Below are 27,028 nucleotides of genomic sequence, written 5' to 3'. Positions count from 1 at the left end.
TGAGTGTGTTCGCTAGGTTTGGCAGTGGTTTCAGACACCGGATCTGGAACTGTGGCGACGTCCTGGTGGCAGGCCTTCTCATTCCGTCCTTGGACCTGCACCTCACATGTACACAGCGAGGCGCTCGGGGGAATGACTCCAAGCCAACGGGCTGTGAAGGAACACGCTGCTAGCAGTCTCTAACCTGGGTGTCATGACTCTTTTCAGGTAGTAGGTGTAACCTTGAAGAAAAAGTGGCACTGTCTTCAAAAAAGTGACCTGACCCTGGCTTTGGTGGGTTTTTCTGCAAGAAATCAAAAGCACCGCATGTGTTAATGATACATCCTTTCTAGCTGACCACTGCTTTGTTCTAGAGTTCAGCATGAAAGGACTACTTTTTGTTTTGGTTTGGTTTTTTTGTTTTGTTTTGTTTTGTTTTAGTGAAATGGCATGTCCGTTGCTAATTCTAGCTCCTATAGTTGCACATGTGAAAAATATCTATCTGTAGTTTATGGATTGGTAGCATTTCAAATAAGTAGTGTATTGAAATATTGACCTGAAATTTTTTGAGATGCTCATCAATTGACCTTTTTTTTTTTCCTTAGCTCAAGAGTCTGAATTATTATTTCTTTTTTTAAAAAAATTATACATTGTAACATTAGATTTGCTCTCTTAAGTATGTTAGGAATTTAAATGTAAGCATGCCACTTCGTTCATTGCTATCTTATTAGAAGTTCTTGGAGCATGGAAAGAATTCTTCACAAATGATTTTGCTCTTTTGAAAAAAAATAAGCTCAAAAATATTTGTTAAACTATATTTAATCTGTAAATGAGTGTAGCTTGTAAAGGTATGCAAAGCTTATAGTATGTAATGTCTCATCCCAAAAAATTTTATATTTTGAAAAAAATGTAAAACAGTTTAATAGTTCCATAATAATCTTTTCCCAGAATTCAGAATTGTATGCATCTCTATTTTTAGGAAGTTCGCATTAAATAATTAAAGAATAGACTTGAGATCATTTTGCTTCCCAATTTTTAATGTTTTCCTTTATTCTTCTAGTAGTCAGTGATTCTAAGGATTGTGGCCATAAAGACATTCCAGAATATATTTGATAGTAACTCCTGATAAATAAAATCTCTTGTGGTTGATATTTCATCATGAAATAAACATTATCATTCAATCATGCTAGTTCTTAAATAAAAGTAAACACACACACACACACACACACACACACACACACACAGAAATAAACTTAGAGCAATAAAGAGATTAACACATTCTAAAATCTAGTAAATATAAAGTTTTTCTTTGTTTTAATAAATAAAAGCTGCCACTTGTTATTTAGAAAGGAATGCCTGAGAAAATGGATGATGAGCACATAACAAACTGAGGGCACAGGAGTTGTATAGTAGAATGCAATTAGAGTCACTCCTTATTCATCTCAGAAGACTGGCTTCCTGGAATAGACCTACCTTGTAAATTCTTAAAGCTCTGTGCAAGACCATGATGATAATGTGATTCTACCCTTTTGCATTACATAGAAAGTAACAAGTTGTATTGACCTTTAGAATTCATATTAACCCTAACTCCCATTTATGTTGGATTGCTCTTAATTCCCTTTCAGACAACAGACCACATATGTCCATTTTTGTTTCTGGTCCTATGATATCTCTGTATGCTGCATTTGTATTTTAAATAGATTTACAATACAGATATTCATGTGTGCTCTTATTATAAAATTATTTTCTCCAGAGAAGCATTGCCCAGAGACATAAGAAAATTGAATTTTTCTGTTTTAAAAGTGTTTAGAGATTATTTAATTTTTACATAGTATGAGATGCTTCTAATTGGATTGAGAAGGTAATATTTTATTTCATTTTTTCCATAATGCCATATTTACTATCAAAAATTTAATAATCTAGTATACCAAACAGACAGAAAGCCAACATACCCCTTTATAATTTATAACTCTGTTTGTGTAAGACAAAAAAAAATATGGATATGGAATATATATGCCTATATATTTATCTCTATATCAATGCCTTGATTAGTAATCATCTTTATTTATACCTGGATTTACAGATTCTCCAATGAAAAGAGATTTTAAAATTCTATTAAAATTATTTGGTCTCAAAAACATTGAGAGTTACAAATTTTTTCATACTAGCTCCACAAAGTAAGCTGGATGAATTCCTGAGACATTAGACCACTGAAGAATTTTTTTTAGAGGTTTTTATGACACTTTTATTCTTTTTATGCCAAATCCACTCAAAAATGACAGATTCCAAAGACCACCCACCAAGCCTCCATGGGAATCAGACCCTGATCACAATCCCTGTCCCAGACTCCTTGTCATTCAAAAGTCTTAGGAATTATATAAGAATAATGTATAAATGAACATAGCAGGCAATTCATAATGTATTTAAATAGATGCTACAAATTATGTTCCTGTCATGTAAATTGCCTAAAATATACCATACATATAAAGTACTATGTTAAAATTAAATGTCAGTTGTAAAGGTGAAAAAGTAGCTAAAGTTCACAATCTTTTTTCAGATATTGTGTGTTTTCTCTTCAGCCAAAAGCCTCAAGATTCACTTGCAGCAGCCTACTTCTTCATTTATGTTGGATTGGTCTTTAAACATTAGACTATCTTGTAATAAATAATAACTTAAAGATTTCTCCTGACACAAGTCATTGTTGATTTCACTGTTATAGGGAAAAGGCTCTAGGGCGGCAGATAAGGCTGTTGCCATGGTGATGAAGGAGATACCGAGGGAGGAGTCTGCTGAAGAAAAGCCCCTCCTTACTATGACATCACAGGTGGGCAGACCCATAGGGTTCCTGTAGGAAGCTGACATATGTTAATATATCAGACGCTGTGATTTTTAACTAGCAAAAAAAAAAAAAAAAACCAAAAACATTAACTTGAACTAATTTCTTTAAAAGCAGTTTCAATGAAACAAATTATATGTTATAAAGTGAAAACAAAAATTGCTAAGAAAAAGAAAAATTGCATCATTTAGTTATTTACTTGTGGATATTAATTTTCATTAACTTCAGTTTAAAAATGTATGTGCAAGTAAAATATGTTGCTTCTTTATAAAGGAGTCTTGTTAATAACTTTGGGAAAGAAATAACAATTAAGCTAATGGTACATTTGAAAAACAACCAAAGAAATCAAATTCCTATGAATAAATACAAGTTATATTGTATACATATGTCAGTTTACCAGTAGAATACCTAAATTTTCTTAAATGTTAAATATATTTATGTTGTGACTATGCATACTACATATGTCTATACATATTTATGTGGGTAACTAATTTACAGGAATGAGCCAGAAGTCCCTGAGTCCCCCTGCAGAAAATGGCATCTGTGACCCCTCTTCTACTTAGTGACCTTGACAACAAAAATATCTCTGTTATAAGCACATGAGAGCCATTTTCAGCATTTATTATAGCAAATATAGAAAAAAGTTTGCATTTATATGCAAAGACATGCTGAGACTGTGAATCCTGTATGTCCTTAGGGACTTTTGAAACACCCTGTAAAATCCACATAAATATGTATAATGTACCCATCACCACTCTGTGGAGCTATCAGTTTTAAATTCTTAAATGAAAAATATTTTTACTTGCATTTATCTTGTAATTTAGATTAGGTTGTTATCTTAAATATTTCCTCTTTTTTTTCCATAATGCAGTCGTAAATGCAGTTATTCAGTGCCAATTATATGAACATGTCTACAATTAGAAAAATGTCCATTTACAGTCCTCATGAAAGGCATTTATCTCAAAAGCTAAATTATGGCAACTTATTTTCAGAATACCATCAGATCACATCCCCAGCTGCTGCCAACATGTGTGGTTTTCTTTATTCTGAACTCTATGTTGTAGGGAATGAAAATTATAACAACATACAACATCAAAATTGAACCTTAAAAAAAAAAAGCTATTAATGATTCCCAGGACTTCCAGATAAGTTTTATGTTGTGAGTTTTTTATCCACGAAAAAGAGGTGTTTCTACCCAATGACACAGTAATAGTCGGAAAGAAATTTGCTTAATATTGACCGAGGTCTCCGTTCTTTACACAATTTGCATAGTAAAACATAATACAGTTTTTCATTGATCTCTTGCCCTTTGAAGAGATCCATGTTCAAAATATTCAGCCCATAGTTTTCTCAGGTCAATGCTGAGGGAAGTGAGAACCATTTCAAAGTTCTCGGCTAAGGACAGAACCACATACACTAGTAAATAAGACCTCTCCAGACTTGGAATTGGCATAGTTGTGCTTCAACGTATCACCTCAGGGCATCACAATTGAGGACAGGGTCTAGTTTGCAAAATGCCTTTTCCTCCAACCCTTGCATTGGTATGTGCTTCCTAGTAATCCATTTTAAATGTCCAAAAATTACCATCATCACCTAAGCTTGAGTTTAAAATGTAATGCAAAACAATATTTTTTATTTTTTAATTTAGAAAAAAAAATTGTGATTACCGTTTTCTCATATTCAGAACATTGTGTGTACCGAGTTCCTTATTTAATCCCTGTCGAATGCTGCATTAACTGTTTCTGAGATATTAGTGACCATTTTACTGCATGAGGATTAAACAGTGCTTTCTTTGATGCATCATATTCTTGTGGCATACTGGCAAGCTTATGAATCAGCAAACAGAGCTCTGATTCATAAAGTGCAATGCACCTGTTGTGTTGATAATTTTATGAAATTCAGTGACGGCGGTGATACGATTACTTCTCAGTCAAATGCAGTTTTTATTAGTTGATATACTTTTCCCACTGTACACAAGTGGCTTCTTCCCTGCTATGCACAAGCCCAAAAGCAGCAGAGTGATCTGAAAAAGTGAGTACTCCTCATGGCAACCACAGCATCAGTCCATGTGCCATACCACATCCTTACACGTGTGAGTGCTTTAGTCTTGAAACATGTTTGTCCCAGTGTCTCCTGTAAAGCCCCTCAGGACATAGTGCTACATACTGCTGAACACATCTACTCATCTTCACCCCTGGTATGTCGATGCCAGCGGCTCATTCATAGATTCCCAACATGTCTGATTGCTGCTCTCTCAGTGGCATCCTTGGGACAATCACAATGGATAAAGTATAAAACATGTCCTTGAAACACTGAGTTCCTAACCTGTTTAGTAACTGTGAATTCAACAGGTTGTAACAGCAGAATAACTTACTACACTGAAGGGTTTTCTTGTATTGTGTGATCATTATGATCTCTCTGAGAGGGATTCAGCTAAACATACTCCAGGGAAGTCATTTATAATACATTGAGCAAACCAAACCAAACACAAGCGTTGGCCAGGTGACCTGCACTCAGAGTTTGCTGGACCCCTGAGAATTACTCTTTTTATTCAATGTAATTATTCTGTATTAACAAACAGTACGTTGAGCACTTCAAAGAAGCTCAAGCCCATGCTGTCCTAGACTAACACTTAAAGTCAAACAGTATGTAAACAAGTGTGCATTGATGAAAGGATTGAAGGAAAAAAAGAAATAGGTGAATCGTCAAATCTTAAAGGAAAAAGTTTTGCTAGACCTGTGCTGTCCAATACAGTAGGCATAGCCACATGTGTCTGTTGAGTCCTTTCTCTGTAACTACCCCAAATTGCAATGTGCTATAAGTATAAAATACACACCAGAGTTTGAAGATTTTGTGCAAAAAAAGATATAAACTGACACATTAATAATTTTATGTTGATTACAGTTGAAATGATAGTATTTTGGATATATTGGGCTAGGTAAAATATATTGTCAAAATTATTTTCACCGTTTTCTTTTCACTTAAAAAAAAAAAAAGGCTACTTGAAAGTTTAAAATTACGAGGCTCTCATTATCTTTCTATTGAGTACTACTCTAGACTGTAATAGTATAAATAAATCTGTTTTGAGGGTAGAAGGAAAAACTATATGTCAAAGATTGATTATATTATAGAAAAACAATTATATCCTTTATGAAAAATGAAATGACTTTAGCAACTTTTTTATCTCATAAGGAACCTTAGAAATTTTCATTTTAGTCATATTTCCTGGTACTTTTTTTTTTATCAAGGTATATCCCCTTCATTTTTTGCTATAGATCACATTGTCTTAAACAATGTGTTCCAGACCTCTTATTGTTAAGGAGATTTTTTTTCATGTTTTTGCAAACTTGGTCTTTGTTTTTCTATATATCCCACCTCTTATATCTTAATATTGATTTAATTTTTGTGTTTGATAAAGATAAAAAGAGTAATGTCCTTCATTGGAAAAATATTCTTAAAGCTATTAAATATAGCCTTATTTAGGTTTCTATTACTAACTGGAAACAATTGTTTTAATTATGTTCTCCTGTCTGCCCTAGTGTTAGTACTACCCAAGTTGTAAACAGTAATATCTGTTCATTTTCCCATAAATAACTTCACAATTACAAATCTAATTATCCTGTCAGGATAATATTTGTAGTCAGTTGAGATTTAAATCAAGTCAGAGTTGAAAGTTATCACATGATTATTCTCTACAAAAAGATCTACTGGTACTCAGATACTGTATAAAAACTGGGCCATGGGCAGAAACATTAGTACTATTAGCTCATAAGAATTTAATTCTGCCCAGTGTTAGAGTTACCAAGACAAAGCTACCAAGATCTGTGTATTTCAGGGGCTCATGATAATGATTTAGTTGTCTTGTCTTTTCAATGAATTTATAAGTTAACTTAGTTTTGATAGGGTCACTATTTTGATGGGCATTGTACAAATTTCTTAATTTGGATACAACTAATAAAGCCATAAACAAATAGTTCAATTACAAAATTATGAATGAAACCTACTCACCAAATAGCACATGCTTTGAATCAGTGTCAGGAATAATAAAGGCCTTTTCAGAATGCATAAAGACAGACCTTTTAGAAGCATATTTGTGCTTTCATTTATATATAAATAAAACATTCTTAAATTTTTTTCTATTATTTAGATGAGATAAAAGACATGGTATACTTTTGCAATTTTTTAAATTAGCATTACAAATATGTTTTTAACTTATTAACTTCAATGTTTTAACTTTTAAAATTATTTTTAAGCACTAAAATGTTTAAAAATAAAAACAGAATGTTTTACTTTAAAACAATTTTGAGATCATCAATCTGAATTGTAAAATGATGGAATAATGAATTATTATTCTTAACAGACCTTGTTTTATCATTGAAATGTATTTTGATTTGAAGTTAATTCATAATGATATAAGTAATCACAAACTTTTAGCTCTATATTTTTTAATGAAACACCTAAGCTATATATTGGTTAAAGACAAATAAGCTTAGATTTAAGTCACAAAACAAGCTATGTAAATATATACTGGAGTTTAAGTAACAGACAGTATTTAAAAGCAGAAACATCTTTTTTTCATTAAATAACCCCCTATAACTTAGATCATATAATAATTTATTTTTAAACATTGAAATTAGAGAAATGTAAGTTGAACTAAGACAAATGCATCTTTAGATAGTTTTAAAACAGATGATAATTCATTAAAGTTGGATGATATTATCTGCATTTTGTTCAACACAAAATATAGCATTGATATAAAATAACAACCAGTTTGGTCCTGTGGTGGCTTATATTGGCCACATCAACTAACCAGTCTAAGTCATAAATAAACTGAAGATATTTGAATATTTCATTTCCAAGCTATGATTACAAAGAAGGTGTAAGGTTCAATAGTCTTTTAAATTCTGAATATCAAGCCCCTCCCTGCAAGTTCTCATCTATCTTCTAACTTCCGCTGTTTCCTTTTGTTTCCATGCCCAATGATCATGTAAAGGTTTTCCCTCAAAATCTCAAAATTTGAATCTCTGACCTAAAACCCCTGTGTGTTGAATTGTCACTGGCCTCCTGTTTGCATTGGTCTTTGTCCTTCTCCCAAGGATGACATGGAGCAAGCCTCTGCCTTTATTTCAATTTTTCTCATTGGGCATTCACTCTTTGCATTCTTCACTTTTTGATAGAAGCCTTGCATTGGGAAATGTTCCCTTAAGTACCTCTAGGTTTCCAAACACATAAATGATGTGACACTGGAGGGTGGGGAGGGTGATGGACTTACATTTGTGGTTTAAAACCTCGGTAAACATTTCTGAGGACCCCCAGCCTCTCTGAGCTGATGAAACCCAGTATGAAATCAAGGCTGCCCATGCAAGCATCCTTTTGTACAATCCACCCTTTAGTTAGACATAAAATGAGTCAACATTTACTATACTGCTACTGTGAGATAAATGTTAAGTGGATAAGGTCTCTACTCTCAAAGAGGTCATAGTTGAGTGGGAGGAAGGCAGATAAAACTGGGTAAAGATGGGAACGTGGAGATGCTGTAGGAAGGTGCTCGCTGCCCAGCACTGAAGGTTACCAATGTGCCGTAGAATGGGGTCCTAAAAGAGAAATAAGGATGTCACCATTGCAAAGGCCTTTGAACTTATCTCAACACTGAGAAGAGGACAAAGGAGGATGAGAAAAGAAAATGTAAAATGTAAACAAAGTGAGGCAAACACCTTAGCAGCGAACGAAGTGCATGGATCACTTAAACTCTATTGTGATAGTCAGATTGAGCCAAAATTGCAATCACTCCAACTCAGTGACTCAAAAAAATGTGAAAACTTTTGACTCACCTTTTTTATTCTTTATATAACATCAATGTACTCTGTACCCAAAGGATGAAATGTTCACCACACTTGAAAAACAAAGTCTCTTCAAACTGGAGGGAGTGATTCTAAGAAAAATAAGCAGTATCCTACCAATGAAAAGCACGCAATTTGGAAGGAAAGCTATGGGGAACTATTTGGGGGATTCAGTTCAGCTAGCAATTTTCCTTTATGACCTAAAAGATTTACTTAGTCTCAATTCACCATAGGAAAACCATAAACTTGTTTGAAAATGTGGAGGGGGAGGCCATGTGAAAAGCTATTCTTACCTATACAAATAAAAATAAAATGGGACTCGGTGTGGTTAAAATAAGGATTCCTAAATTCATCTGGCTGGAGACACAGTTCAAAATCAGACTGTTTGGGAAAGATCTTTTTATATCTTCTGTTTCTGCAAAGTCACTGTCCCTTTGCTAACCATTTACTGAGCCCTTCTTATATGAAGACATTCTGTTCAAAGTTGTGAAGAACATAAATATGAATGAGCCAGAGTCCCTGACCTCAGTGCTTATAAAAAAAGATTTTGTTTTGATAACTCCAGTTCCATCTTCCACATCTCAATTGAAACCAAAAAACTTTCAGTTCCAAAATTATCTTCCCATGCTATCTGAAACCTGGCCCTTTATCTTCTTCACCTCTGAGCCCTGTTCACTAACTCCCATTCCAGCCCCAGCTTTTCCCAAGAGCTAAACTGTGCTTCAGCTTAAAAACACTGACACAGAAAGTACTTCATTTCCTCTGATCTGTGTCTATGGAGGAAAGCTGAAGGAGCAGCTCAGTTCATAGAAACTGGGTAGACATAGCAACTCTATCAGTCTAGGTATGCCATGTGGTCAGAAAGGAGACAATAAGTGTAGAAGAGACACGGGCTTTGTGAGGCAGGAGATTGGAGAAGACTGGAGAAGCCAATGCCATAGTCTTGGTCTCCCTAAAGTCTCTCTGAACACTTCTATGGTTGAGAAACCCTGAGAATGCTAGAGATGCTTTCTCCAAAAAATAAGTATGAAATATGAAAGAAAAGAGAGACTCACCCAAAAAATCCAATTACCTTTGATAAAGCAGACTTGCCTAAAAGGGAGGGCCTCTCAATTAATTGTGCTTTTTCCTTTTTTGCCCCATTTAAATGTTTATGGGGACAAAAGTCTTACTTTCTAGAATTCCTTTGTCATTTTTTAGTGTTAAGAACTAGAAGCATAGAAATCTAACAACCTGGCTTCCTAAAACTATAAGTAATTTATGCCACAAAGGAATTTAATTGTATCCAAAGTTAAGAACAAGTATATGGGGACTTCGGTGAACTATAATTTACTAGAGGCCTGGTGTATGAAATTCGTGCATTGGAAGGAGGTGTCCCTCAGCCCAGCCTCTACCGTCTCCAATCTGGGACCCCTCAGGGGACATCCAACTGCCTTTGGGATCAGGCCTAACCCAGCAGACAGACAACCATCTCACAGTCCAGGACTGCTGGATCCCAACTGCTCACCTGCCTGTCTGCCTGATTGCCCCTAACTTCTTCTACCTGCCAGCCTGATCACCCTAACCACTCCCCTGACAGCCTGATCAATGCCTAACTGCTCCCCTGCTAGTCCAATCACCCCCAACTGCCCTCCCTGCAGGTCTGGTTGCCCCCAACTGCCCTCCCTGCAGACCTGGTACCCCCCAACTTTCCTCCGCTGCTGGCCTGGTCACTCCCAACTGTTCTCCCCTGCCAGCTTGGTTGCCCACAACTTCCTTCCCCTGATGGCCTGATCGCCCACAACTGCCCTCCCCTGTTGGTCATCTCGTGGTGATGACACATGGTGATGGCCATCTTTTGCAAGGGTGTGATGGTCAATTTTCATATTACCTCTTTATTACAATATATAGGATACTTATCTTCATATAATACTTGATCTTCAAATCATGACTAAGAAAATAACTACATTATTCTTAATTATCTATCAATATCATCAGACTTCTTCAGAGAAATAATGACCATCAAAGAGATAGTTAGGACATTATATGTATGTATATTAGAGGCCTGGTGCACAAAATTCCTGCATGGAGTGTGGGGTGTCCTCAGTCCAGCTTGCACCCTCTCCAATCTGGGATCCCTCTAACAATCCAGGACTGCTGGCTCCCAACTGCTCACCTGCCTGCCTTCCAGATTGCCCCTAACTGCTTCTGCCTGCCAACCCAATCACCCTCTTACCACTCCCCTGCAATCCTGATTGATGCCTAATTGCTCCCCTGCCAACCTGTTTGTCCCCAACTGCCCTGCCCCCCTGCAGGCCTGGCCACCCCTAACTGCCCTCCCCTGCAGGCCTGCCCCCCCCCCCCAACTGCTCTCCCCTGTAGGCCTGGGTTCCTCCCAACTGCCCTTCCCTGTAGGCCGGTTGTCCCAGCTTCCCTCCTTTGCCATCTTGATCACCCCTAACTGCCCTCCCCTGCAGGCTTCATCACCCCCAACTGCCCTCCCTTGAAGGCCAGGTCCCTCCCAACTGCACTCCCCTGCTGGCCATCTTGTGGTGGCCATCTTGTGTCCACATGGGGGCAGCCATTTTTTACCACATGAGGGCAGCCATCTTGTGTGTTAGAGTGACAGTCAATTTGCATATTACTCTTTTTTTAGACAGTATATATAACTTTTAAAATTGCAGTTGTATTGATTATATTTACTCTTTGTATCTTTGCACCTTAGCCAATAGATTTGAGACCTAGGACTAGAGACCAAGTCATCAGAATGCATTGCTTACTTAATGTTAGCCTGTTACACTGAGTTCTGTGAGTATAGTGTGGTCCCATACTTGATGGTGAATACTTATAGCACAGTAGAATCTAGATCTCATTTGACATGAGAATGACACAACCTGGAGATAAGCTTTGTTGTTAAATCAGGACCATCACATCACTCTGGTTATATCCCACTAGATGAGTTCATTACACTAAGCACATATGGTTAAAAGGGCAAGTTCTACCATGAAATATCTATTAATGTATGGGTCCTTTGGAAGCTCTTACATACACAAAGCTTTTACATTACCAAACTATAAATGAAATACAAATCCTAGAAAGCTAATCACATTTTCAGAAAAAGTACATGGCCAATTTTGTGGACTAAGAAGGGTTCCCAGAATCAGTGATGTTTAACCATGTCTTCATTTTCTAGTATATTGTTTTCTGTATCAGTGCTTTCAACTACATTTCCAAATGATAAAATTGACTTTTATACCAAAAAATATTATAAATCACTCCTGAACTCAAATATACCATAGCAGTTATAAAAATTCAAATATATTTTATCCCAGAAATATGAAAGTTTCATAGTCCCTCAACATCAAAAAATATTTCAACATAAATAAGATGGGTGATACCCAAGAATGTTCAAATTCAGAAAAAAATTCAAAGATACTCAGAGTTTCACTCTTCGATTAAAGGGACAACCCCCTTCCACCCAGAAAAAAAAATAATAATAAATGTTTAAGACCAAATCATAGGTTAAGACCTTAGATAATTTGATTCCTAGAAGAATCTGTGAGTCTGAATACATGTAACACTAAACTTATACTAATTGAAGAAATTTCTATCACTGCACCTTGAACACTAAAAGGAAGTGGGCATTCTCAAGGCTTACCCCTTATTACATATGAAAGTCAAATCACCAGTTCTATGTCAAAATCTTAAACTCTGGTGAAGATCTGAGATTTATCCCTATAGGATAAACATGAAAAAACTACCTAATTGCCTCTTGGTTTTCAGTTCCCAAATGATCACTAAATGTTTCCATTTTCTTCCATTTCAATATTAACAGTATTGCATTTTTCTTCCCATATTTACCATTATTCATAGGTCTCTTGCCATCTTTCATAAGTTCTAAGCTATAATACCACTGACACTGTGCTAAGGAAATAATAAAGTGAAAGTGAGTGGAGTCACATAAATATTTTGATTTGGTAATACTCAAAACACTTCATTATTTTATATCTCTTTTAAAATACAGCCTTGCAAATCAGTGTTTTTAAAATCTAGAGATTTTTAGGCATATCTTTTTTTATATATAATGCATAGAAAACTAGATGGCTATGCCCATTTTAAGAAAGGCCAATATAAAATCTTGTGGAAAACTATGGCAGTTAATTTAAGGATTAACCACTTTGGAATCATCAGTATATTTTTTTCCCTTAATCACAGAAACAGAATTTAAGGAATCTGAATTCAGGAGGCACAGAATAACTGATAGCAAATGGATGGCGGCCACTGATAGATAGAGACCTACTAAAAGTCAAACTGAGCCCTTGCTGGTTTAGATAAATTATTGGCCTGCAGACTGAAGGGTCCCAGGATCTACGGGGTTGTAGGCTCAATCCTGAGGGGCAGGCGAGGGCATGCAAGAGGCAGCCAATCAATGATTTTCTCTCTCATCATTGATGTTTCTATCTCTCTCACCCTCTCCCTTCCACTCTGAAATCAATAAAAAAAAATTTTTTTTTAAATTAAACTGAAAATGTTCTGAAATTACAGAACAAGGCTATGGGAAAATATCATTGAATTCACAGAAATCTGCTTTACATATATGTTTTCACAAACATATCCACTGGATATGTAGGTAATATGACAGCTAATATAACAATATTTTGTACTCTTTCAAAATAATGTTTGTTGTGCACTACAAAAGCTTAACGCATTCCAAGGAAGTGTAAGTAAGGGTGTGCACCAGTAGGAAACTTGAGCTTTTAAAGAGGGAGAAAGGAGTGTTTGTCCCCACACGCAATGCGTGTGCTGTCACCACAAAACCCTGACTGGCTAGTCCTGAACAAAATGTGTTTGCTCAAAATCAAAAGCCACCGTTGCAGGTCTTATTAGGAGCTTATCACCCAAGGAAAGAGTGGAATTGGCCCTTAGGGACAGTGATTCAATAGGTGCTATTTTCTACATATTGAAATTAGTGAATAATTCTAAAACTGTCCTAGGAGAAGGAAAAAAGGCTTGAGCTTTAAAAATTGAAGTTGGCTGCATCGAAAATGTTCCCAATGCTAAAAGGCTCCTTCCCCATCCTTTGGTATTTTTTTTCCTTTCTTGCCCCTGCCCCATTATTTATTGGTTTCTTTATTTTTTTGGTAGGCTTGCTCTTCTCATTTTGTTGCAAGGCTGCATTTTAACTTATCTGATTCTGCAGTTTAACACGGCCTGTGACACCTGTGTTCATTTGTTCTCAGCTGGTGAATGAACAGCAAGAAAGCAGACCCCTCCTGAGTCCCTCCATCGATGACTTTCTCTGTGAAACCAAATCGGAGGCAATAGCAAGGCCAGTAACGTCCAACACGGCTGGTAATTCTTTCACTTTTAACTGATCCTCGGGTCAAGTTAATTTTCACTGTAGTAAAATACACTTTTTTTCTTTCCACAATGCATTTTAACTCGAGAAAAATGTTTGCAACTGACTAAAACTTTAGAACATTTACTATTCAACATAAGCCAACGAACCACTTTTCATTATACTATAAGAAACTGCAATGTATATACACTGGCCAGATTATTATGATGTCTGAATGCATAATAATCTGGCCACTCAGTGTATTTGTATCTCAAATGGGTACCAAAAGTATTCTGTCTTTTGCTAGAGATCAACCTCCTATTTGCCCTGAGCTTTCTATCAGCCAGTGCAAAGGGGAAAACTGATCAGGTGCATGATTTATAGTATCTTTGATATCAAATAAATGAGGTACTCAAGGGAAGTATACTGAGTGGCCAGATTATTATGCGTTCAGAGATAATGATAATCTGGCCACTCTGTATATTACACAATCAATGTTAGCATGCCACTATTAGAAATGAATGGTTTTTCCATATATATTTTCATATTTACATTTCCTCTCAAGTCACATCACATTAGGAAATCTTTAAAACAAAAGCATCTATTTCAGAGTAAGGGTTTTCAAGTTCTGCCGGGGAAATACTTTGTATGGCAAAAGTCGAGTAAAATAAAAATATAGGCTACCCCTTTGGGTGGATTGAAATGACAATTAAAATGTCCTAGAGGCTTGGGATATTACAGGCACTAACAGGTTTCATCCAGGGAGGGAGTAGGAGGCAGCAGGTATGAATGCCACCTCCTCAAGCACCCTCCGCATTTTCCAATTCTCACCGATACTAAGTCACTCAGGTAGGGCCCACCCTGAGGGCGCAACAAAAGATTTGACTCAAAAGCTAATTTTCACCTTCGATATCAGAGGCAGCTTTTAGCATTTATTTCATTCAGTCTGCATTCACATTCAGAGGCATGTTGTTCAAATTAGAATGAGAAAATGATGTTCAGAATCAGAGAACAAAGGTTATGTTGGCTTGCAGGAGAGAATTTGAGGAGAAAGGAGGTGATAATCACATCCTGTCTTGTTAAATTCCTTCCATCTCCCATCATGTCCTCAGCTGGCTGTTGCCTGCTATATTTTCATTGTACGCTTATGTGAACAAAACCACAGGTGAAGGAAATTGTGATTTTTTTTTTTAAACAGATGCTAAAAATTACAACGAAAGTAACTAACACAAGACAGAGACACTTTTGTGGGAGTGTTGTCTACAGTCTCTGGGGTCAAAGTTCATAATTTCAAATCTCAGCTCGGCCACTTAGCAGCTCAGTGTCCTCGGACAAGTTGCTTAACTAGATCTGCTTCCTCATCCATCTAATGGTAAGATCTAGATCCCCTAGGTTATTTGGGAAGACTAACCGAAGCAATCTATGTAAGTCTTAACACCAAGTGAGCTCTCACAGGTATTAATTACCATTCCTGTTAGCTATCAGTTAAAAAGCCAGACACCCAACACTTCTCTTTTCAAATGCATTAACTTTCCATATGTCACACCAAAGCAATCATTTCCTGCACTCAGCTGTCACTTAGAGTAATCAAGCAAATGGAATGGTGTTTGCTGTGTTGTAGGCAGGAAATTTGGTAAATTCACATGCTATCAGCTCAGAGTCATCCTCCTGAGCTCTGAAACTGGAGCTTCCCCTCCAAAAGTGTAGAGCTGCGCCCAGAAGAATCCAGAGAATGCTACAACTGAGTCACTTAGGAAGAGCCCACCAGAAAGAGCAACATGTTATTTGGCTCAAAAGCTACTTTCACCTTGGTTTTTCTAACAGTGGAGTGACCTGTGAAATATTGGAGGAAAATGTCAAAAGGATGCGTCACCTCCTGCAATCCCAATACCTACAGTATTGCCTCTATTATTAGTTTTCTAGGACTGCCATGGCAAAATATCATAAACTCCATAGATTAAACAACAGAAACGTGTTATCTCCCAGTTCTGGAACCCAGAACTGCAAAATCAAGGTCAGTAGGACCATTCTTTCCCTGAAGGTACTTGGGAAGGATCTCTCTTCTGGTTTCTGGTAGCTCCTTGGCTTGTGGCAGCATAACTGCAATCTTCCCCTGAATTCTTCCTGTGTATGTCTTTTTCTGGGGAAGAAAAAATCTAAAAGTTTCCCTTTTTTATAAGGATACCAGTAGGTAGGCCCTACGCCATCTCAGGGCAGAAACACTATATGTTTTTAATTCCTAAGGAACATAATTCTTTTTTATAATTATTACAAAACTATAGTTTATGTCTCAATATGTAGCCTAATTCACATCTTTAAACAAAAAAAAATTGTTTTAGCATTCAAGCATCCTGGAAAGAATTCTAATTTGTTCCAATAATTTTACAAGTTAAAGTTTTTAGGCAGGAGATAGAGTTACCATTTTTTTTTCCAAATTTTTAATAGAAATAATCATTTTAAAGTGGAACATTGTCATTTCATAGAATAGTATGAAATCACATTGAGAAATTAGGACAGTCATTGTATATGACATTGTAGGCATTACACTTCAAAGGGATGTTAAACAAACTGGGAGTAAAATGTGGAAGAAACCCTGCTTCATGTTTGTACCAAGTCAATCAAGCTGAAATTTGAAGAACCTTATATTAAGTTGAGAAGCATTTGTTCTGACTATTTTCTTCTAATGAAAAGTTAAAGTCAGTGTGCTGCCATCCTGGCATTTACTTAAATGTTTAAGGAATATAGTTCTTATATAAATTAACACAAAATAAACAATATAGGAAATATTCACCTCTTCCAAACATCAGTTAAATAATGATGTTTGGAAGAGGTGCTTTTACTAACCGTAAAAGAACAAAACAATCTTTTTGCCTCATAGGCATTCTAAATTATAATTTTTTCTTAAGTATTTTAGTGAACTTTACTTTCTGCTTGTTTTTCTACACACTTCTTGTCATCCAATGATGACAATTTCAAGCTGATCAAATAAGGATGTTTTCTTTTTTTTTTTTCTTTACTATTAACCACCTAAATCATCTTTAACTTATCTGTAACCTAGGTAGATAGCTAATTCTTTGACCTTCTCAAACTGTATCCAAAGTGGTAGGTAGGCCAAGATCATTGCTAATATCCTAGAGTTAAAAATGGCAAATAAATTATACACAGATGCATATATCAAATGTTCTGAAAGTAACTATACAATAGATATGTTAAGGGCAAATTATTACTATATTTAGGGCAAATAATTACTACAAGTCTTGCAATAATAACTTGTCTGTATTCACCCCAAAAAAAATTTAGTATATGTTGAATTACAGGAATCCTTCTAAAACCCCCCAAAAATAGTTACTTGGTTTGCATTTATCAATATATATAATCTAAAAGAATTGTATCCATAAACCTGAGCCAATAGGTAGACAGTTACTATATAAAAAAGATTTTTCATGGTTTAAAAAATAGTAATCTCATGCCTTGATATGGGGCCTATAGATAATACCTATAGTACAAGAGATTCCTATGTGTAACGGAAGAACTCTTAACAAAATTCACAATTCCAAAACACACCTAATTAAATATCTTTTTTTATTGTCTAAAGTTTTACTTATGTCTCCTTTTCCCCAATTGACCTCCACCCAGCTAATTAAATATTTTAACTGCAAAAATTAGTGTAATATTTTCAAAATATACTAGAAGCCCAGTGCCCAGTGCATGATATTCATACATTCAGGGTTGGGCGTGAGAGAGGGTGTTTCTTCAGCCCAGCTTGTGCCTTCTCGCAGTCCATGAGTCCTCGAAGGGATGACTGACTGATAGCTTAGGCCCACTTCCCGTGGAGGAAAGGAGAGGCCCCCACCAGCCACTTCCCCTGTGGGAGTGCGCTGACAACCAGGGGGCAACTCCTGCCTTGAGCGTCTGCCCCCTAGTGATCAGTGTGCATCATAGCGACCAGTCATTCTGCCATCAGGCCAAAACTGGCTCTCCGACATCCCCCAAGGAGTCCCAGATTGCGAGAGGGTACAGGTCAGGCCAAGGGACCTCACCGGTGCACAATCAGGGCAGAGGGACCCAGAAGGTTGGCCAGATAGGGAGGTACCGCAGGAGGGCTCCAGGGCATGTCCGGCCTGTCTTGCTGAGTCCCAATGGGCCAGATCCCAGCAGCAAGCTAACCTACAGGTCAGAGAATCTGCCCCCTGATGGTCAGTGCATGTCATAGCAACTGGTTGATCAATCAACTGTCTGCCCCCTGGTGGCCAGTGCACATCATGGAGAGTGGTTGAGTGGCCTTAGTAGGTCATTTGCTTGGTTGAATGGCCAACTAGACAACCAGAAGCTTAGCATATTAGGCTTTTATTATATAGCAGCAGTCACCAAACTTTCAGACATGGACCTCCAGTGGTCCACGGACCACCAGTTGGCAACCATTGTTGTATAGAATTTTTATGGACCCCAAGTAGTCATGATCCAAATGGCGTGCCTCTGGAGGGAACATAGAAATTTGGGAAGTAGCATTAATTCCATATTCCAATAAAAAGGCAAAAGTTGCTTAAATTATTTGGGTCTAATTTATCTTATTTCACATCCCTGGCAAAATCTTCCTGGAAGAACTTTGCTTGGAAGCCACTATGCTAAATAAATCTTACAGAACAGAACCGCGACCCTACGGGCTCCCTGTAGCATGTTCTGTGACTGCACGTCAGGGTTGTCCCGTGATTCATCCTCTCTGACCATTCCAGGCAGATGTATTTCTTTAGAGAAATTCATTAAAAGCCCGAGGCTCATTATACTGTAGTGGTGTTAATAGCATTGTGTGTCCCATCCAAGTATCAAATCAGAGCTTCATTAGAGGTGCTATTTTATTCTCACTGTTTTAAGCAGCCTCACCTTCCAGGGCCCATGTAATCTCATATTCATAAACATCTGCCATGCCCTGAGGAAGTCCTCCAGTTCCACAGGATGTGATCCTCAAGCAGGTGTCCTTGAAATAGATGGGCACAAATACGTATGTATTCTATCTTCAGGAAATGTCACCCAATGAAATTAGGTTATAAAAACAAAAGTTTCTGGAATTGCCTACTATTTAAATTACGCCTCAGACTACCCAATCTGCCAAATAATTGGGAACTAAACAGAAAATAATCAAAGCCACATCAATAGAATTAGCACATTGCCTCCAGGTTCAAGTCAAGTCTAAAGAGGAGTGGGGAAGGACACACACTTGGGAGTGGCAGGGCCTGTGTTTGAACCCTCTTATGGGCAGTGTACTATCAGGTGTTTGCGTTTCCTGTTGTAACAAATTACCACGAATTTAGTAGCTTAAAACAACACAAATGTATCACCCTACGATTCTAAGTCAGCAGGCCTAAAATCAAGGTGTTGGCAGGGCTGCATTCCTCCTGGAGGCTCTAAAGGAGAATTCATTTCATTAACTTTCCAGACTTCTACAGGGTACTTGGAATTCCTTTGTTTGTGGTCCCTTCCTCCATCTCCAAAGCCACAGCATCATCAAGCCTCTCTCTCTCTTTCTCCCTTTTCCCTCTCTCTTCCCCGCCCCATTCTCTCTCTCTCTCTCTCTCTCTCTCTCTCTCTCTCTCTCTCACACACACACACACACACACACACACACACACACACACACATCTTGCACACATGCATTTTTGCATCCACTATAAGAGCTGGTTATCTTAACTGAAACACACAGATTCTAAAACCCCGACCTTCATTACGCCTAAGAGAATCTTTTAAATTGGGCTAAGAAAATCAGCAGAGTAGTCACCCGCTTCTGTGCCAAGGTAGTCTTCGCAGCCCACATGCATGCACCCTAAAATGTGGATTTATCTTTCTCCAAAACGTGAAAAGCTGCACCCATCCTTCTATGCTTTTGAATTGTGGTTCCAGAGATTCTCTCAGCTTCAACCTTTTCTATACAACTCAGGCCACTGCCTTCATCGACTGGGTAGCAAGTAAGGCCTCTTATTTGTTTCCCATTTGCTGGGAGAAGAACAAAGCAAGAAAGAGAGAGGGAGGGAGGGAGGGAGAGAGAGAGAGAGAAAAAGAGAGAGAGAAAGAGAGAGAGAGAGGGCTCAGAACAAACACAGAAAGTGCTGAGGACAGTTTGGAGAGGGAAAGAATGTTACTGAGCCAAGCTTGAATTCGAAATTCACTATTTTAATAATTCATTTATTCTGAATGGTGAGAAGCAGATATGGAACTAAATTAATATTCACCTGTTACTATTCGTAGCAAGCGTACTTCCTATATACAAGTAGACAAGTCCTATATAAATTGCTTCTTAAATAAATGTGGGAGCAAGTGACTGATTCCTAATTGTTTTTACAATCAATAGGAAGACGTATATGGTGTTCCAGAGACTGTTTTCCACTTCTTTTCCTCCTATTAGAAAGAAATCATGGGTCTAGGACAGTGGTCGGCAAACTGCAGCTCTTTGGCCCCTTGAGTTTTTAGCAAAGGCCAGCTTAGGAGTACCCTAATTAAGTTAATAACAATGTCCCTACCTATATAGTTTAAGTTTAAAAAATTTGGCTCTCAAAAGAAATTTCAATGGTTGTACTGTTGATATTTGGCTCTGTGACTAATGAGTTTGCAGACCACTGGCCTAGAATCCCTGCTGACACACCAGTGGCTTAGAAATTTTTGATTAAACATTCAAAGGATAGGACATGTGTGGTGTTCTCCCCTATCTGGGCTGCGTGCCACGCTTAAATCGTAGCCATCAAATCAGGCCGCTCCACTCTGAAAGCCACTTCTCTCCCCACGCTCAGGTTCCTGCTAGCCACGAAATACTCCTCAGCTCCCAGCCCGCCTTTGCATTGGAAAGTGGCTCCCATCTCATCAGAACACTCAGATGAGATAAGCTGACACTTTCAGACCATTTTATGATAAATGGAGCTCATAGCATCTTCTGTAGAACCATTATCTCTGTCTCATCCTCCACTTTATTCCCAGTGGTTTTTCCTCTTTCTGTCAGTGTCTGGAGCTGGTTCCTGCCTGAAATAGAAAGGATCAGGGAAACTAGGAGGAGATCAACAAAAAGGAAAAGGGAAGAAAAGCATCATGCATTGGCCACCAAAGAATGACAATAACATTGATCCAGTGCCTATAGTATGCCTTCTGTTTCACACAATCTATTTACAAATTTAAACAAATTAAATCTCTGTATCATGCCTTAAAGATAGATAATTTTTAAAATATATTTTATTATTTTTTTTACAGAGAGAAAGGGAGAGGGATAGAGAGTTAGAAACATTGATGAGAGAGAAATGTCGATCAGCTGCCTCCTGCACACCTCCCATTGGGGATGTGCTCACAACCAAGGTCAAGAAACTTACTCCAAACCACACAGCTAAGCAGTGGTACAGGCAGGTCCTTCTACTTCACCATCAACATGCAACCACTGTGATTTGTCATTGAAATCAGAAGACAAAATCATGGAGAATAAAGCTTGGCACACTGTCTTAAGGATCCCATAGGGACGCATAACTCATGAGGACAGTGCCGCACTAAAGAAATCCTGTGCAGCTGCCGTGGCTCAGTGGCTGAGTGTCAACCTATGAACCAGGAGGTCACGGTTCGATTCCTGGTCAGGGCACAAGCCTGGGTTGTAGGCTTGATCCCCAGTGTGGGGCATGTACCAAGCAGCCAGTCAATGATTCTCTCTCATCATTGGTGTTTCTATCTCTTTCCCCCTCTTCTTTCCTCTCTAAAAGCAATAAAAATTTTTTTTTTTAAATTTATAAAAGAAATCCTGATTGGATTGTGAGCCCATTTGAGCCCTGAACCTGCCTGGAGTGCAAGGGGAAAGCAGATGGAGGAGAGCTGAGACATCAACAAAAATCCATTTCCTACCGAAAGGAAAAGCTGGGAGACCAAAGAGGAGGGGTGCGGTCCTTATAGAGGGTGCTGGAAAGGGCTAACTCCGGGAGCGTTACTGTCCCTTTGGTGGTGTTTCTAAGGTAGCTGGGTGAGGAGGTCCCGGGCCAGGAAGCCAGCGAGCCAGTTCAGAAGCCTGCCTCAGGCACGGCTGAGCGCAGCTTCTCCAACTGGAAGTTTCCACTTCTCCCAGTGAGCTGGTCCCTTGCACTGTAAGAGCAAGAGGAAAGAAGAGTTTCAGAGCTTGCCTTTTAAATTCTCATTTGCCTCGTTCGCGCTTGAACAAATTATTATTGCTGCCTATGTTACGGTGTTTAATACAATGTAATCAACTTGCCAGGAAGTTAAAGTCTACCCGTTTTATGATTTGTTACATTGAAACTTAAATTTGCATATTAAGCAGCAGAGTCATTAACATGTGTACCTATTCATCAACTATGGATTATAAAACACCTCTCCAGATGAGCCCAAACAGCAAGCCATTTTCTGATTGAATTGCTTAATCAAATGAAAGATAATTAGCAGCATTCTTTTATGTAGCGTTTGCTTTAGTCGTTTGCAGCTAAGACAAAGACATTCAGAAACTTGACCAAGTCATCCTCCTAGCTGTTGCGTAAGCATATCTCTGAAAAGGATAGATTGACTCTTCTCTGGGGAAAAAACTGCACTCTAAAATAAACCTCTATAAATCAAGCAAAGCCAAGTCAAATGGTACCTGCACTCAGATTCAATTTCATCACTTTAATTTCAATTCAAACCTTCATTACCGGTGAGGGCTGATCTAAACCCCACTTTGCGGATTTATACCGTGCAAAATAAAAAGAGCAGGCAGCCAACATGCCCGTGTAAATGCAGACTGTCTTTATAAATCAGTAGTGAGCTAACTCAATTTGGTGCTTCTAATCTACACTACAAACACAAATTCCTTCTGCATGCAACGGAAGCCTCCTTTTTAAAAAAATAACTTCAGAGCCCTGAGTGGGCTCGTCTTAACCTCTCTCGTCTCTCACAGTGTTGACCACAGGCTTAGACCTCCTTGACCTGAGTGAACCCGTCTCGCAAACCCAGACCAAAGCCAAGAAGCTGGAGGCCTCGTCGAAAACCGGATCCCTCAAGAAGAAGGCTGATGGCGCCGATCTCATCGGGGCGGAGGCCGAACAGAGAAGCCAGCAGCCTCTTCGAGGCCCGGAGACAGCGTCCTTAGATTTAGGTGAGGCAGTAGCTAAGTGTCTGTTGCTGCTCACCCTGGCCTTGACACAAGCAAGTTCCACCATGACTTTTGCGCTTGGATTAAGTGGCTTTGCATAACTGATAGGGATTCAGTCATTTATCATTCAACCCGCATGTATTGAGATCTTGATAGATGGCAGGCACCATACTGGGCATTGGAATGAAAATCAGACATGACTGTTTCACTCTAGTACAGTCTAAAAAGAGCCAGGGGAAAGAGCGGGGCAGGAGATTAGGGTTAGGAAGCCAGCAAGCCAGTTCAGAAGCCAGCCTCGCGTACGACTGAGGAGAGCTTCTCCAATTGGAAGTTTCCACTTCTCCCAGCGAGCCCGTCCCTTGCACTATAAGAGCAAGAGGAAAGAAGAGTTTCAAAGCTTGCCTTTTAAATTCTCATTTGCCAAGAGAGAGAGAGAGAGAGAGAGAGAGAGAGAGAGAGAGGGGAGGGGAGGGGAGGGGAGGGGAGGGGAGGGGAGGGGAGGGGAGGGGAGGGGAGGGGAGGGGAGGGGAGGGGAGGGGAGGGGAGGGGAGGGGAGGGGAGAGGAGAGGAGAGGAGAGGAGAGGAGAGGAGAGGAGAGGAGAGGAGAGGAGAGGAGAGGAGAGGAGAGGACTGTGCTAATATATGTAACTAGAAGTCAGGTGCACGTATTCATGCACCAATGGGGTCCCTCAGCCTGGCCTGCACCTTCTTGTAATCCGGGATCCTTTGGGGGATGTCAGATGGCCGGTTTTGGCCCAATCCCTACAGGCCCAATCCAGATAGAAGGGAGCCTGATCTTGTCCCCTGGTGGTCAGTGTGCATCATAGAGACCAGTCATTTGGTCAGTCAGTTGGTCAGTCAGTTGCTTAGGCTTTTATAAATATACTAGAGGCCCATTGTAAGAAGAGTTTTGTGCAATAGACCTTCCTTCCCTTGGCTTCCAGCATCAGTTTTCCTCCAGCACCCAGGACCCTGGCCACCTTTGCTGCAGACTCCAGCCAGAATCTGCCTTCTTCATCTTTGCTCTGGTCTGCTGCCTTCTTCTTTGCTGCAGACTCCAGCCAGAGTCTGCCATCTTTGCTGCAGACTCCAGTTGGAGTCTGCCATCTTCCTCTTCGCTGCAGACTCTGGAGTTTGCAGTCTTCATCTTTGCTGTGGCCAGAGTGCTGCTCCTATAGATCCCTTCGCCCCCTGTCCTCCCTCTCATAGCAGGCATCCTGCCCTGCCTGGCCACTCGGATCCTGGAGCAGGTGGGCGGCCATCATCTTTGTCCTCCTAATTTGCATATTCCCTCCTGATTGGCTGGTGGGTGTACTGGAGTGATGGTTAATTTGCATGTTTCTCTTTTATTAGTGTAGATGATTAATATATATTAGTCCTTTCATTCATCCCAACTCTTTGAAATAAGTGAGGAACCAGGTTTTCAAATTTAAATAACTTTCCCAAGATCTCAGTTAGTATGAAGAATTGAAATTTGAGGCTTGCTCCATTTAACTTCAAAGCCCATACTTTTAACCACTATACATCTCCCTGAGAAAGGAGCGCTTAACCTCAGCTTATGGAACCAGTCAAATTAAACTCTCCTTTCTCAGGAGAATGAAGATGGCAGGCATTTTAGAAAGCCGAAGGGAGCATGTATCTCTCCAGGCTGAGACTGACTGGTGTGTATGTGTATACCTATGTGTGTGGGTAAATAGCATATTAGTAACCTATCCATAGGTTGTGAAGATTAAAGGGGATAGATATGTGGAGTTGCCAAGCACTGCAACGTGTACATTTTAGATGGTCATGAATTAATTTATTCATTTGTTCAGTAAACATTTCTCTGAATGCCCACCGAGTTCCATACTATGGGCTAGTTATACAAAGATAAATAATATTAGCTCTCTGCCTTCGTTAAGCTTACATTATCACTTAACAAGTTTATGCTTTCGCAGGGAGATAGAAAAATGATTAATTGACTATAATAAAATATGCACTACAGTAGAGTCCCCCGAATTTGCAGTTTTGCTTTTCTGAAGTGTCAGTTATCACAGTCCAAAAATGTTAAATGGAAAATTCCAGAAATCAGCAATTACTACGTTTTAAATAGCATGCCATTCTGGGAAGCATAATGAAGTCTCCAGGGCCCTGGCTCCATCCCACCGAGGATGTGAATCATGCCTTTGTCCAGCCTCTGCGCACCATAGCTGCTCCCTGCCCGTGAGTCCTTCAGCAGCTGTCTCAGGTATCAGATTGACTGTCTCCATAGTGCAGCACCTGTCTCCAAGGACATCTGTTTACTTAACAATGGCCCCAAAGCAGAAGCATGGTGATGTTAGCAATTCAGATAGACCAAGGAAAGTCCTTGTTTTTTTTCTGGAGGATGTGTAGAGAAAGAAGTGGAAGTAGGAGGACTTGTGGACCAAGTAGACACGTGCATGCCAACAATGAAGACATACAGAATGTGCGACCTCTGTGATGAGGATACGAAAAGGACAGGGGGAGGCAGGAAGTCAAGGTGGAAGTTCTGGAGTTGTTTTGAACCTGTTTTACAGGATGGGGCAAAAGTAGGTTTATAGTTGTTCATATCGAAAATAATGTAATAATCGACAAATGATAATACAAGAATAATCTGTGTTTTGTGTACTTAAAATTGTAAGCCTACATTTGCCCTACCATGTATTTGGGGAAATTGGGATTTCTCTGTGGAGATGTCCAATCAACTGTTAAATGTATAGATCTATAACTTGGGAGAGGGCGCTGAGCAGGAAATGTAGATTTGAAAGTCTGAAGCCTGTGAATGGGTATCACATTCATGGATATAGATGCCCTCACTCAAAGATCATAGCAAACATCTATATATATAAAAGCCTAAGTGACTGTTATGACCACTCACGATGACATGCACCGACCACCAGGGGGCAGATGCTTGATGTAGGAACTGTCCCCCTGGTGGTCAGTGCACTCCCACAGCCAACCTCCCACAACCAGTCAACTTCTTGCAGTCCCTCTCCCCTGGCCAGCTGGCCCCAATTGGCCCCAATTGCCCCTGATTGCCAGCCAGGCTGAGGAACCCCACCCTTGCATGAATTCATGCACTAGGCCTCTAGTTATAATATAACACAACTAGTAGCACAAATCCATGCACCAGTAGCTCACCATTAGCTCGCTGCCACCCTCCATAGTTCTCCACCCACTTCCCCCCACTCCTGTAGTTCCCTCACTACCCTCACCCTGACTTCCCCTCATAACTTGCTGCCCTGCCCTCTCCTGTAGCTTTCTGCTGCCTGCTTATAGCCAGTAGCTCGCTGCCACCCTCCTGCAGCTCTCCACTCCTGCCCCACCGTCCTGTAGCTTGCTCCGCCCCCTACCTCTTCCTCCTAGCTTGCTGCCCTGCCCCCTCCTGTAGCTCTCTGCTGCCTGCTTGTAGCTCGCTACCCCACCCCCTTGCTGATCCGTGATCTGGTCATTACGCAGGAGGTCGTTATGCTTCATGGCGTAATGATCATTTGCATATTACTTCTTTATTATGTAATATGCAAATGATTATACATGTAAAGAAAACTTAAATCTCTCTCTGCTTTTGAGAAAATGCCCTGTGTAAGAAGTCATAAAAAATGTTTCATTTCAAGAACTTTGGAGGACACTGAAAGCAAACCAAGTTCTTAATGGGAAAAAATGGACCCAAGATGGTTTAAGTGGTTTATTTACAGTCACACACTTGTTAATGAGAGAGAAGGACACACTAGGTCAGATGGAAGAATGAAGCCACAGCGAGAAAATGGTCTGGCATTCTCTTGGCTTTCTTCTTTCTCTCCACCCCATCATTAATTCCTTTCTTTGGCTAGAAACTGCACAGCCTGTACAAAAGCTGTGGAAGGTGTTTTAGTTTCTTGTCGCCTCCTTTTTACAGAAGGCTCTTTAGACAGAATTTCTTTCCAGAATTGTGCCAGGCGTGCCTCAAAGCCATAGTCTGAGCC

The 27,028-nt window shown here is 39.2% G+C and overlaps 1 protein-coding gene across 5 annotated transcripts in view; it reads left to right on the top strand.

The window, feature by feature from the left end:
* The window catches only part of PEX5L (peroxisomal biogenesis factor 5 like), a 225,847-nt gene that overhangs the window by 134,949 nt on the left and 63,870 nt on the right, over window positions 1–27,028 (top strand). For 3 of the 5 annotated variants that reach the window (XM_084875552.1, XM_084875551.1, XM_084875554.1), the window contains 3 exons: window positions 2,699–2,803; window positions 13,875–13,986; window positions 22,872–23,069. The exons of 1 other annotated variant lie outside the window; for it this stretch is intronic. In XM_084875552.1, the coding sequence (XP_084731678.1) occupies window positions 2,699–2,803; window positions 13,875–13,986; window positions 22,872–23,069 (415 nt within the window). The remainder of the gene's footprint in view (window positions 1–2,698; window positions 2,804–13,874; window positions 13,987–22,871; window positions 23,070–27,028) is intronic. One more of the 5 variants, XM_084875553.1, reaches the window with a different exon arrangement.

The sequence above is a fragment of the Pipistrellus hanaki genome (assembly GCF_964339955.1).
Source record: "Pipistrellus hanaki genome assembly, chromosome: 2".
NCBI classification, from domain to species: domain Eukaryota; kingdom Metazoa; phylum Chordata; class Mammalia; order Chiroptera; family Vespertilionidae; genus Pipistrellus; species Pipistrellus hanaki.
This window is presented reverse-complemented; position numbering and strand designations above follow the sequence as displayed.